At 44.7% G+C, this 13829-nt stretch overlaps 1 protein-coding gene across 13 annotated transcripts in view; it reads left to right on the top strand.

The window, feature by feature from the left end:
• Rhea (Talin_middle and talin-RS domain-containing protein rhea) overlaps positions 1-13829 on the top strand; it is a 77134-nt gene that overhangs the window by 56426 nt on the left and 6879 nt on the right. For 10 of the 13 annotated variants that reach the window (XR_013086730.1, XM_076822963.1, XM_076822970.1 and 7 more), the window contains 8 exons: positions 296-393; positions 989-1077; positions 3176-3634; positions 4302-4337; positions 4781-6594; positions 7000-8896; positions 9114-9860; positions 13071-13709. Coding sequence is in view for 12 of the 13 variants with exons in the window: in XM_076822963.1 (XP_076679078.1) it covers positions 296-393; positions 989-1077; positions 3176-3634; positions 4302-4337; positions 4781-6594; positions 7000-8896; positions 9114-9860; positions 13071-13709 (5779 nt within the window). In the remaining variant the exon portion in view is untranslated. Of the gene's footprint in view, positions 1-295; positions 394-988; positions 1078-3175; positions 3635-4301; positions 4338-4780; positions 6595-6999; positions 8897-9113; positions 9861-11017; positions 12326-13070; positions 13710-13829 lie in introns of those variants that run through there. The other 3 variants (XM_076822972.1, XM_076822974.1, XM_076822975.1) reach the window with 2 other exon arrangements.

The raw sequence follows: 13829 nt of genomic DNA, 5'->3' as shown, positions 1-13829 counted from the left end.
TCTTGTCGTGGATAAGAATTTTCTGACATGGAGGAGTTTTTGAGACGAAGGCAGAGAAGCTACCTCAGGGCTAAGGAGAGACAAGGGTCTTCAATGCTAACCTTTTGATTTAATTGCTATGAATATTCGAAACAGTTATTTTTTTTTTATTTAAAGTGTTTTAATTCTCAGTTTTTTAAAATATTTGACATTGTAGTAGCTTCTACTCATTGTCAGCCAGGATTCGCATTAAGATAGTTTTCATATAATTGATTATATTTCATATAATTCTTCATATATATCATTTACTCCACAGAGCAACCATCATGCAACACGAGACGAGCAACGTGGGCAAGGGGAATGTAGAAGCTGTGTCCGTCGCCATACCTGCAGTCATGAGAGTCGGAGGAGACGGTAAGGAACTCAGAATCCCCCTACAATCTCGCGTGTCCCAAAATCAGTGTCTTGTGGCATAAATTAACTTTAAGATTCGAACAATTCTGAAAACTCCCAGCACCTCTTGTGAGTCCTATCATCCTCTAAACACTCGAAGACCCCTTATGTTCAAACAATCCTCTTCTACGTAAGCTTTACGTTAAAAGTACCTTAAATTACACTCTCAAAATAACTTCATGTAACCAAGCAATCAATGAACTTCAAACGACACACACGACACTGAATTTTGACGTCGTCACAGAATTCCACAACTAAAGGGAACGAAAGAAGCCAGAGTGATCCTTGCACGGCTGGATCCTCGTCCTCCACCATATTGGCTCTCTTGATTTTTGTACATACAAAGGCTCGTTCTTCTTTTTCTTTCCTCTTCTTTTGGTTTTGTACATGCAAATTACGACTCGAAGTGCTTCCATTTATAAATGTCTCGCTTCGCAACGCGGAGCCTGTCCGTGGGTGTCTAGCTTCTTGTCGAGCGTACTCAGTGTTGTGCATATCGATTGAGGAACGATCAATCTTTGTAAATACTCGGATAGTTGCATGATACGGTTTGTAGGGGCTCGATCGTATGGGACTGGGCACATGGGTGGTGCTCAATACACGACTGTCAGCGGCCAGGTGAACATCGCTCACGCTCCACCGATGGTAAGATCTATGAGAAACATAAGAGGCTCCTGCTGATGTTGGGTCTCAGTGTTCTCGACCTGTCTCTATGGAAAGAACCTCTTTGGAGGTTGCAGCGACCAGCAAAGGTATAGGTGTTGCAGTCAGATGCTTAACTTGACTTATGACTGTGTGCAAAGAAGTAATGAAGCAATGATGAGAATTATTTCATTACTTGCCTAATTTGCTCGCTATTTTTTTTTGTATCTTAGTTACAGCAAGAAATAATCAGAAAATTTTCAAGCTGCGTATGTTCTTATAGAGGGAACATTTTATTATGCACTACACTTGTGCAGTATTCCTTAAAGTAACTTCTGCAACTGTCCACTTCTTTGTACAAATTTTCTATTTTATAGGCAGTTGGAACGTAAATTGATTCCTCGTGAAGAGACACTGATCATTCACATCAGCAAGGGCTGCTCGTTCGCCCTGTATGGCAGTAGCTTTGATCGAGCATCATTAACGTTTAAGTTCTAGAAGTTAGTAATATGTAGAAAGATCTCGTTGCACGTTGAAGCAACTTTTCAACCGACTAATGGACGGTTTAAATTTATTTTCATGCTAGGCGCCTTCTATTACGGACACAGAGTAGGTACACGATGATGAAACTTTCAGTTACGTATTATAATTGGCTATTAAAAAAGCTTTGGAATACGCTGTCTCGATTTTCAGTTCGATTCTATTCTGTTCTTGAGAATGAAATACAGAAGTCACTGAAATACATGATATTATCATGTTGGCGCATATAAAATATCGTTTTCTGAATCAGATATTAAAAAGATGTGCAATTTTTTACAACTTGCAATTCATTTAAAAGTAATATCCTTCAAATACTGAATTTCGTCTTCCTGCTTTTCACAGTACTACTGTTTAATTTGCATAGTGTAGAGAAGTCGCTGGAATTTTATATTGCTTATTTTACACTACCGAAAAAATCAAATTTCGGAGGAAAGATACTTCGTTTGCATCGATCTCATGTATTTTACAAAAATGAGTTAGTAATTTAATAAAATCTCTGAATCAGTGAATTCTGTATTGTAAGATATTTTTTCGTTCAGCATAGAGCTTCGTTTAATGTGCACTTAAAATTATCTCGACACGTTGGGCACTGAGAAAACCATTATTTATTAGTCATATGGATATGATAAAGATAGGGGTTGCTTAATCTTTTGAAAGTTTGAAGCTTGATTTTTGCAAGGTTCCTTTTTTATATCAGTTACATAGTGAAGACACAAAATTAAGTAACAGAAATATCTCTGGGGATATTGAAAGAAATCGTTATTAATTAAAGGTAAAAATAAATGAGAACCACGTAAAAGATTAAACACCCTCGTGTAGAGTGAGTCATACAATTTGGATGAGTTGGGAACAAATTTCTTATTTAGTTAAAGAATACAAAATGAAATGGTGAAGGGATAAAAGCTTAACTCTTTTATGTTTTCACGTTCCCTCTATATTTTATACTGTAGAACTCATGAAACTTGATTTCTTAATCTTTTATGCTCGCAGAAATAGTAGGTGACGTTATTTTATCGAAAATTCTGTAACGTTTCATGAATTATTCTTTTCTTGAACATCTTAAATCCCAATTATGTGACTCACCATATAGTACAGTGCAGTGGTGGTCATCTGCTCATGTACAGGATTCATCTTAATTCGAATATTTTAAATACTTCAGTGGGAAGCTAGTAGTAATAACAAAGCAATATCTCCACAAAAATTCAATTTCCTTATACCTATTATCAACATTACTGTTTCCTGTAAAATCATAAAAATTCATAACCATTTTGTACTGTAGCAAATTCTTTAAAAAAATCATGATCAAAACGAATGATCAAAACTAGTCTCCAGGATTTAAAAACCACTCCAAAAGACACCTAACACCTCTAAACGCCAGCAACTAATTTGCATACTCTTCTCCACAAAATGCATTACAATCTACATTGCTTCCAAAAAAGAAGAATAATGTACAAGTACAACATGGCCACCACTGTACCTCCATAGTAAACCTACCAATTACACAGGACACCCTGCACCGTAACTGGTGTCCAAAAAAAAGAATTACCTTCCTCAAAATCAGGTGCAACAAACCAAAGTCACATCCGTCCTGTCCGAACCACAACGTGCCTTACTATCGACGATCACCGCTGGCCACGAGGTGATCCACGTCGCAGAGACCGAGCTGTCCTACAAGGCCCAGCTCCCTGAACTGGGCAACGATCCAGCCTCTTTGAAATGGATCGAGCAGACCATAGACACGCACAAGCAGAAGGTCGGCTCGCAGATCGCGGCGATGAACGCTGCGACCGCGCAGGTCGTCACCCTGACGTCAGGGCCAGCCGACGACGTGGATCACACCGCGGTGGGTGCAGCGATCACCACGATCGCCACCAACCTCCCAGAGATGACCAAGGGCGTCAGGATGATCGCGGCTCTCATGGATGACGATACCTCGGGAGACAGGCTCCTGGACGCAGCTAGGAAACTATGCTCGGCCTTTTCCGACCTGCTGAAGGCCACCGAGCCAGAGACCAAGGAGGTGGGTTTGTATTGTGGATGGAGATGGTTACTTTCAGCTTGCAGCCTCACAGATGCCAGAGTCATTCTTTCTTAGACTCTTCACATCTGCGTATGAGAACAGTTTTTTAAGTTTTCTGTAATAGTGGGAGGTTTAGCAAATGTCCAGGAGACTTAGTTGTTAATTTGTGATGAAGCGTGATGTTAAGTTTGATGTGATTTTGAGTCAAACGACGGAATCTTGTTATCGATTTCAAAAGTAGTTGTGTCGTGTTTAAGTACAGGTATAAGAATTACGTGCTTTGATCCATTTTAAGGGTGTTCTTATTGTTTACATAAAAAGTGATATCATAAAATTTCTCTGAGTTAAAGTTTCCCAAAAATTGACATAAATCTAATTACACCTATTTCTCTTTTGGCATTCGAAAGGTTAATTTATTTTCAATTAAATATTGTTATAATAATCAAAGAATTAGGATCTGAACTAAGGATTTTTTGAGAAATATTTTGAATCAGTGACGGGAAAATCTTGTATTAAAAAAAAAATGATAAATTTCATTTAACAGGAAATAAGTCGACGAGAAAGAAATGGTATTGCAACTGACTAGCTAAATTAATCATAAATATTTTCTACTTTACCTCTTTTATCATTGCATTCAAAATGACAGTTAAAATGTCTTTTTGTACAGCCTTTCTACATAGCGCCTTCTACCTACGAACGATACGTAAGCACAAACACTAAAGAGCTTCGTAGCTAGTTGCAGAGAATCAATATATCAGCTTCTAGCTTTTATATACCTGTTATTAGTATTTCTATTTCAGTTCCACGGCAAGTGGCGTTTTAAAAATATTTTTTCATTTTTTGATTAATTCATTTAAGTTACTACATTGGGATTTCTTTTTCTATTCCCTTAAAAGAAAATAGCCTTATACAGCAAAATAATATTTTCTATGGACATGTTGCAAACAAGTCACAAAATTTATTTTCTCTCGCACACTGACTATTAGCACAGTTAGTTAAGTTCTGTGCTTTAGAGCGATTCCAACCCAAGCACAGGACAAGCTATGCATCCAATACATTTACAATATGTTCAATTCATTCTTTTCCATCCATTTTTGTACATCACATACAAGCTTATACCACTCATTTTTTCCCCACACATTTCAGCCAAGACAGAACCTGCTGAACGCAGCGTCCCGCGTGGGCGAAGCTTCCCACCAAGTTCTAACAACCATTGGAGAAGAAAACGGCTCGAACAGAGAGCTCCAAGACATGTTGCTCGCCCTGGCCAAGGCTGTGGCTAACTCCACCGCCGCTTTGGTGCTGAAAGCGAAGAACATAGCAGCCACCTGCGAAGACTCCGCTACCCAGAACCGCGTGATATCCGCTGCCACGCAGTGTGCTCTAGCTACCTCACAACTAGTAGCCTGTGCTAAGGTAGTAGCACCAACCTTGCACTCTCCAGCCTGCCAGACGCAGCTGATGAACGCCGTCCGCGAGGTGACCAAAGCCGTGGAGGGTCTAGTAGAAGTGTGCAACGAGACCTGCAGCGATGAGAACCTCCTGAAGGAACTGAGTGCAGCGGCCAGCGAGGTGAGCAGAACGCTGAATGACCTGCTGAATCACATAAAGACAGCGACCAGGGGGGAACGTGCCAAGGAGTCCATCCAGGAAGGAGCAGTGGAGACCATTTTGGTGGCCACTGACAAGCTGTTCGCCAGCACTGGCGATGCTGGTGAGATGGTGAGGCAAGCAAGAGTGGTTGGCCAGGCCACGGCACAGTTGATCCAGAGTATCAAAGGCGAGGCTGAACGGCAAACCGACTCCGAGCAGCAGTGTCGCCTGCTAGCCGCGGCGAAGGTGCTCGCAGACGCCACTGCGAAAATGGTGGAGGCTGCTAGACAGTGCGCCAGCAGCCCCCACGACGCGAAGATGCAGGACCAGTTGCGCCAGGCAGCCGAAGAGCTGAGAGCAGCGACCACAGCCGCTGCCACCCCAGCTTTGCGAAGGAAACTGATCAGCAGGTTGGAGGCCTGCGCCAAGCAGGCCACATCCACGGCCACCCAGTGCATGGCTGCTGCGTCTGGCGCAGCTCATCACAACACGAACCCAAGCAGTCAAGAGGAACTGATTGCGGATTGTCACGTAATGGCGCAGCACATACCCAGCCTGGTGGCTGGGGTAAAGGGGACGCAGGCGCAACCAGACAATCCTACAGCACAGTTGAACCTGATCAACGCTTCTGAACAGTTCCTGCATCCTGGTACTGCAGTGGTGAAGGCTGCCAGGGCGGTTCTACCAACAGTGACCGACCAGGCCTCTGCTATGCAGTTGAACAACACCTCGCAGCAGTTGGGCTCCTCTCTGACTGACTTGAGGTCAGCTGTCACGCGTGCCAGGGAAGCTTGCGGTGGTTTGGAGCTGGACGCTGCCGAGGAACTGATTAACAGCCTGAAGGACGAGCTGGGGGAGTTCTATCGAGCGGTGGAGGCTGCTTCTTTGAGGCCCTTGCCTGATGAAACGACAGAATCCACTGCCCTTCGACTGGGCGCCACCTCGAAGAATGTTGGCTTTGCCATGGCCAAGCTGTTGTCTGCTGCAAAACAAGGGAATGAGAATTACACTGGGAGCGCTGCAAGAGAGACAGCGTCTTCGTTGAAGGACCTGACTTATGCTGTCCGCGGGGTCGCTGCCACGTCGAATCAACCCGAGACGCAGAAGAAGGTACTGATGACCGCGGATGATGTGATTCTGAAGAGCTTGCGCCTTGTTAAGGAGGCTAAGCGTGCTCTGAAGAGTCCAGATAATCCTGACAACGAGGCTAACCTGGCTGCAGTTGCCAAGGATGTGTCGAATTCCCTGAACAAGTGTGTCTCTTGCTTACCTGGCCAGAGGGACGTCGATGATGCGATCAGGAACATCGAAGACATGACTCAGGTGCTCAGCATGAACGAGTTCCCGCAGACGAATAAGAGCTACGGGTAAGTGTGCTCATTTTATGGGTTTGATAAGGGAACTGTTATCACGTGGTGCACCGATAGCTTACTACTATAGTTACTACTTCAGTTCTTGCGTTTCACACGGTTATCATTCATTGACATACATTTGAATGCCCAGAGATAAAACAGAATGCCTATACAATTGTGGAGACCTTTTGATACTAACAATGTTTGGAGTATATTCATGGTGAATGACTTGCTTTATTTTGCGCTCCAGATTCTTTGAATCATTTATAAATGTGTTCTATGATTATCTATGAGTTCTACAAATTTGTAACTCTTCTTTCTAAAACGCACTGTATATTCTTTCTATGCTCTTCCATACCATTTTCTAAATATCTACTAAACACATGTTTAACAATACCCTCGCCGTTTTCATGTTCACAGACAGCTGCAAAGCGACCTGAACAACGCTGCAGCAAACTTGAACGACGCGTCGTCCAATGTAGTGTCATCGGTACGTTCTCCAGTGCAACTGGTGAACTCTTCCAAACAATTCACTAACGCGTTCGGAGACTTGCTAGGCGTGGGAATGGAAATGGCTGGTCAGACGACGATCGAGACTCGTGGCCAGATGGTCGTTTCCCTGAAAAACGTCAGCATGACTTCCAGCAAGCTTTTGGTTACAGCTAAATCGGTAGCGGCCGATCCAAGCGCGCCAAACGCGAAGAACCAACTGTCAGCCGCTGCTCGAGCGGTCACTGACTCCATCAACTACCTCGTCGATGTCTGCACATCAGCCGCGCCTGGTCAGAATGAGTGTGACAACGCCATCAGGAACATTCAATCGATGCGTTCGCTCCTCGACAACCCTAGCGAGCCCATATCTGATGCATCATATTTCGAGTGCCTCGAAACAGTGATGGAGAAGAGCAAGAGCCTAGGTGACGGGATGACGGGCATAGCAAATCATGCGAAGAAGTCTGAACATGAACAGTTTTCAGTGGCGGTTCGAGGTGTCTCTTCGTCGATCTGTGGCCTAATCGAGGCAGCAGCCCAAGCTGCGTATTTGGCAGGAGTTAGCGACCCCACGTCTGTTGCTGGGAAACCAGGGCTTGTGGACCAGGCCCAGTTTATGAGAGGTGCTCAAGCCATTCACACAGGCTGCCAGAGCCTTGGGAATCCCACTAGCACGGAGCAGCAGGTTCTCTCAGCGGCTACCATGATCGCCAAATATACAAGTGCTCTGTGCAACGCTTGTCGCGAGGCATCGAACAAGACCAGCAACCCAGTTGCCAAAACGCACTTCGTTCAGTCCGCTAAGGAGGTGGCAAATTCGACGTCTGCCTTGGTGAAGGAGATCAAAGCGCTTACCTACTCGGAAGCGAACAGGGAGAAGTGTGCCGAAGCTACTAAGCCACTCCTGGAAGCAGTCGATAATCTCTGCACGTTCGCTGGGTCGCCAGAGTTCGCTAGCCAGCCAGCGAAGATATCCATCGCGGCTAGAGCTGCTCAGGAACCCATCACGAGCGCTGGGAAAGCCATCATCGACGGGTCCTGCGCTATGGTGCGAGCTGCCAAGAGTCTAGCAGTTAGCCCAAAGGATCCTCCCACCTGGCAGCTGCTGGCTAACCACAGTAAGAGCGTTAGCGACTCTATCAAGTCCCTGGTTGCTTCTATCAGGGATAAGGCACCTGGGCAGAAGGAATGCGACGCTGCCATTGAGAAACTGTCCGCCAGGATTCGAGAACTGGACGCTGCTTCCCTGAGTGCTGTTTCACAGGCCCTGGTCCCACGACGAGAGAACACGGTGCAAGGATTCACTGATCAGATGGAGAGCAGTGCCAGCGAGTTGCGCGAGAAACTGGAACCCCTTCGAACAGCTGCTAAGTACGAGGCTGAGAACGTGGGCCACGCTGTGAATCAAGTAGCTCTGTACTGCGAACCCCTTGTGTCTGGCGCCATCGGCGCCGCCTCGAACATGGTACACTCAAAACAACAGATGATGCTGCTCGATCAGACGAAAACCGTCGCCGAGTCTGCTGTGCAGCTCGTTTGCGTGACGAAGGAATCTGGTGGAAATCCAAAGGCTATCAACCTTCACACCGAAGTGGACGAGACTGTGGAGTCTATGAAAGATGCGCTGCAAGAACTGCAGAACACCCTGGAGACCATTTCGACTTCCAATGGCATTGTTACTGGATTGATCGATACTATTTCGAGGGCAATGGTTAGGCTGGAGGATCACAGGATGTCAACGATCGATACGGTTGACTCTTATGTGGATTATCAGACGAGAATGGTAGAAGCTGCCAAGGAGATAGCACGGCTGTCGCAGGAAATGGTAAGAGACTCATAGCAAAATATGGTTGCAGATGTAATACAGTAGTTGAATTGATGAGATTCCCGTAAACTATTACCTAACATCTCATTGTGTTGAGACACAGACCACATTACCAATTTTTAGCTAGAAATAATGGATACCTTTATAATTTGTCAACCAGGGAATTAACGAGAGAATCCTCGACACCTAACTAACCTCCAATTTTCCGCAATTTCAGTCAACAAAGTCCAGCACAGACGTGGCCAGACTAGGACCCCTCGCAGTGGACATCTCCCACAAGTACACGCAACTAGCTCGCGACACATCTGGTGCCTCCGCCGCAGCCTCGAACGCCGACGTGTCAGCTAGACTGCGCACAGGCGTCCAGGAGCTTGGACGAGCCTGTGCAGACATCGTTCGTGCAGCTGGGACCTGTCAAATGTCACCAGGCGACGCCTACGCCCAGAGAGAGGTCGCAGAGTATTGCAAAATCGTGACGGAGAAAGTGTCCCAAGTGTTAGCAGCATTGCAGGCCGGCTCTAGAGGCACCCAGGCGTGTATTAACGCAGCCAGCACCGTGTCAGGCATCATCGGCGACCTGGACACCACGATCATGTTCGCTACTGCTGGAACCTTGCACGCTGAGAACGAGGGCGACACTTTCGCTGATCACAGGGAGAACATCTTGAAAACAGCGAAGGCTCTGGTCGAGGACACCAAAACGTTGGTAGCCGGCGCGGCCTCGTCGCAAGAACAGTTGGCAGTCGCTGCTCAGAATGCTGTGTCGACGATCGTTCAGCTCGCTGAGGTGGTCAAATATGGGGCAGCCAGTTTGGGTAGCCAGAATCCGGAGGCCCAAGTGATGCTGATCAATGCGGTGAAGGATGTCGCTTCTGCTCTAGGGGATCTGATACATGCTACCAAGGCAGCCAGTGGGAAGCCCATCAACGACCCAAGCATGGCACACCTGAAGGACTCTGCTAAGGTAATTGATTCGATCGGTACTCGTTTCCTATTGCTTTAGTCGTGTTTACTTCGATGTGGCGGATGGACCAGGAGCCTTCTGTTGTTGGCTTGGTATTAATTGACACTGAGACGCTTGAGTGGAAGAGGCCTGTAACTGGAATGGCAACGTGGACACACCAGGAAGTAGAGCTTTGTCAAAGATACATGTGTGTGACTAAATTTAATACTCGTTCTTGATTTTCTAATTCATTATTGGGGGAAGGTTACTGTTGGACGGCATTCTCTTGCTAGACTTTTCTTTCAAATTCACTGATAGTGAAGTAGACTATTTTGTTGTGGAGAACTTGAGAAATTGAAATGACATTTTTGTTTTCATTTGGGAGAAGATTCCAGTACTCTTCTGACTGTGATCAGGACAAGTGATCGGACAAACAGTGGTACTGACACATCAGTACGGTTAATTTAGAGACTTTGGTAAAGATTATATATCAAGACATATAGTTGGACACGTAATCGCTTGACTAAACATTAACCACAGCAAACGCCACATTAACTCGCTGCGAAGGGACAAACGACGCAGGAAGCGTACAATCCCCCCACCATTGCGAATCTAACAGTGTTCCACTGCGAATGCATCACGTTAATGCACTAAATCTGAACTTCACCCTTAACTACGAACCAATCCCCCCTTACATTCTTTTCTTTTTGGGTGGACTTTAATCGACAAGATTTTTCTTCGCCTCTAACCGATTTCGTTGACGTTCCACTAAAAAAAAAAAAATAGAAACGAAAAAGAAAGAAAAAAGCGCGGCGTCATCCAACTTTCATTGGCGTCAGCCAACAGCATCGTCATCCGCCACGACCAAACGAATCACGTTCACGCTATTAAAGTCCACCTTTTGCACTCTCCAATTTTTTTTCTGTCGTGTGTGTGACGTACTCGGTCTGTGTTCCCTTTTTTTCTTTTCTTTTTTGATGGACAAGTAATATGTAGACGGTGTGCGAGAGCAAAAGCGATGTTTTGCTTCCACGGTAACGAGAGCACCTCTCGGCTTTGTTTTGCTTGTTAATGATGAGATTTACGCGGTTACGTAGTGAAAAAAAGCATATTGTCACGAAACGGTGGACTTTAATTGTGAGTCTCATTGACGATTTTGGTCTGGGCGATTCGGATAGGTGTTAGAACAGCAGCTACACCAGCAGCTGATGCCTCTGAGTGACGTCGGCGGCTCGGAGTCCGAATGGTTCGTGTCCGATCAAGAGGAGGAGCTGATACGTCTGCTCTCAGCCTCCGAGAGCGAACAACCGTCTCAGCGAACTTCCGATTTGCTGTTGCTCATGTAGCGGGAGCCTTTGATCCTTTATCGAGTAGCGTTTCTTGTCGTCGATGCAATCGGTTCCCGCTGTACTTAGCGAATCACCTTTTACCCTTTTGGTACATTAGAGAGAGCCCGCTTATAGTGCCTTGCAGAGGTATAGAGAGTTGCAAATAACAGGGGTTGGCAAAGTTCGTGAGGTTATCGACTACGTTGTCCTATAAAAAATAAAAAAAAGACCATATTTAGTGGCTTGTATCCTCGCAGATATTGGTCTATATATCTCTGCAAGACACAGTACACTCTGTTTTGATGGTATCAATTACTCTGAGAGTTAGATTACTGGTTTCTTGCTTCTCATAACACCACCACATTATTTTGTAATCGAACATTGGAACTAGATTTAGTAGAAATGGTTCCTTTTGTACCAGAAAATGGATTATCGTTATGGAAACTTTAATTTAATTTTCCAATTGGAGATCAGGGGACCTAATACTTGATGGTTGTTTGTTACAGTACCAAAAGGGTGAATACAATTTTTTTGATTATTTTCTATATACTTTGTTATAGACAGCACAAATTTCGTGTGTTATTTCGACTAAACGATGCTATTCAAAAACCTGGAACATTGGTCGAGTGTAACGAAGGACTTGGTGACGAATTTGCATTTCACAGTTCCCATCACGTCTGATGTCCCCGACGAACTGTTATAGAAGCATTTATACATTAGATTAAACAGCATTCAAGGGATTAATACGACACGCTTTTGCTACATTTTATTGATTCTCGCGTTCGTACTTCGTAGATTTCTCTTTCGCTGCGCAAAAACAATTGTATCGTGCTTTAATCTCAGTATTACTCTCGCGATATCGATTCAGCCTGTACTTTACTTTGTACTATACTTCATCTATCCCTCTCTTATCCCCCTTTTCTTCTCTTTTTTGTAACGACGAAATAAATCATCGAATTTTTACATTACACCTTTCAAACGAGTTCGTTAGTCAGCCGTGGGCGGGAATTTAAAATAAAAAAAAACAACCTTAGGTACGTACATTCCAATCGCAAACGAGTGTGCATTAACCATTAATAGCAACGTGCTTAATGCTTCGTCAACTAATTACGGGTCTGTTAATTATACACCCTACAAAATGTGTAAAACATTATTTGAAATATTCAATCACAATGTGTGTTCGTAATAATTCTCACAGTTTATTTTTGTTTTGGAAGAGAGTACTTTTACGATTTTTAAAAGCAATCATATTTTACAAATAGATTTTCTAGCGTACAGAATAAACAAAGAAAAAAATTATACGTGGTTACTAAATGTCGTCACTGATTTTACAATAGATATTTGAAGTCTTCTCCTGCACTTTAATTTCATATAGTTATATGTATATTTTCTACAAATCAGTACAAGGGAATAATTCCCCAAAATCTTTTCTGCTTCCCCGTTTTCTAATGCTCTTCCAAACAGCGACTCAACGTCACCCTTTTCAATGTTTTCTCCACGTTCAATGCCAATAACAACAATAACAATTTCGAAAGTTGCACTGCTAACACTAACTTTTCTACCCCAAAAGTTCTCTTACATCAGAATCTAGTCACTAAACCGCCTAAATGGTTCTCCACGCGGTTGTACGTACGTAACAAGCACACTAACCCCATAACAAATGTATATCTCGTTCAACTTGCTACAGTGTTCTAAAAGTCACGTAATCCAGGTTCTTCCGACTGAACAGCATTTCTAATGAAAAGAACACAGCCTCCAATTGTTACGTGATTTTTAGTCCGTCAATCTGCCCTCGATGAGTACACCAAGAACAGTACCCAGACTATCAATACATGAACGTAGCAACGTGCATTCCCTACCAATCAATATATATAATAACATCCCCTCGTTTCTTGCTTCTCAGGTGATGGTGACCAACGTAACATCCCTGCTGAAGACGGTGAAAGCAGTGGAGGATGAGCACACGCGGGGCACCAGGGCTCTGGAGTCGACCATCGAAGCCATAGCTCAAGAGATTCGCGCTCTCAACACCCCAGAGACGCAGAAGAGCAACGTGACTCCAGAGGACCTAGTCCGTTGCACCAAGAGCATCACCATGTCCACTGCCAAAGCTGTGGCAGCAGGGAACAGCTGCAAACAGGACGACATCATCGCTGCAGCGAACATGGGGCGAAAGGCGATCAGCGACATGCTGACGATTTGCAAAGGGGCTGCGTACAATTGCGCAGAGACGGCTGAGCTGAGGGACAGGACTCTCCAGGCTGGCCACGACGTGGCGATCAATTACAGGGAGCTGTTGCAGTCCGTTCTTCAGATTGCCTCGAGGTCTGGCGACGCGAAGCACACTCTGCCATCGATCTCCCGGAAAATCGCGCAGAGTGTGACTGAATTGGTAGCAGTGGCTGAATTGCTGAAGGGTAACGATTGGGTGGATCCTGATGACCCAACAGTCATCGCTGAGAATGAATTGCTGGGGGCTGCTGCTAGTATCGATGCTGCTGCTAAGAAACTGGCTAGCTTGAGGCCCAGGAGAAGCATACAGGTGGGTGGCCTTTTATGATTATTCTGGCAAGGATTTTTTTGTATATGTTTACCCTCTTTCAATGGTAGTGATCAATTGATGTGTGTAGGTGGTGAAGCCTCTTAAGTTATTACTTAGAAT

The sequence above is a fragment of the Andrena cerasifolii genome, chromosome 11 (assembly GCF_050908995.1).
Source record: "Andrena cerasifolii isolate SP2316 chromosome 11, iyAndCera1_principal, whole genome shotgun sequence".
NCBI classification, from domain to species: domain Eukaryota; kingdom Metazoa; phylum Arthropoda; class Insecta; order Hymenoptera; family Andrenidae; genus Andrena; species Andrena cerasifolii.
The sequence above is the reverse complement of the archived record's forward strand: the minus strand, read 5'-3'. Positions and strand labels throughout refer to the sequence as shown.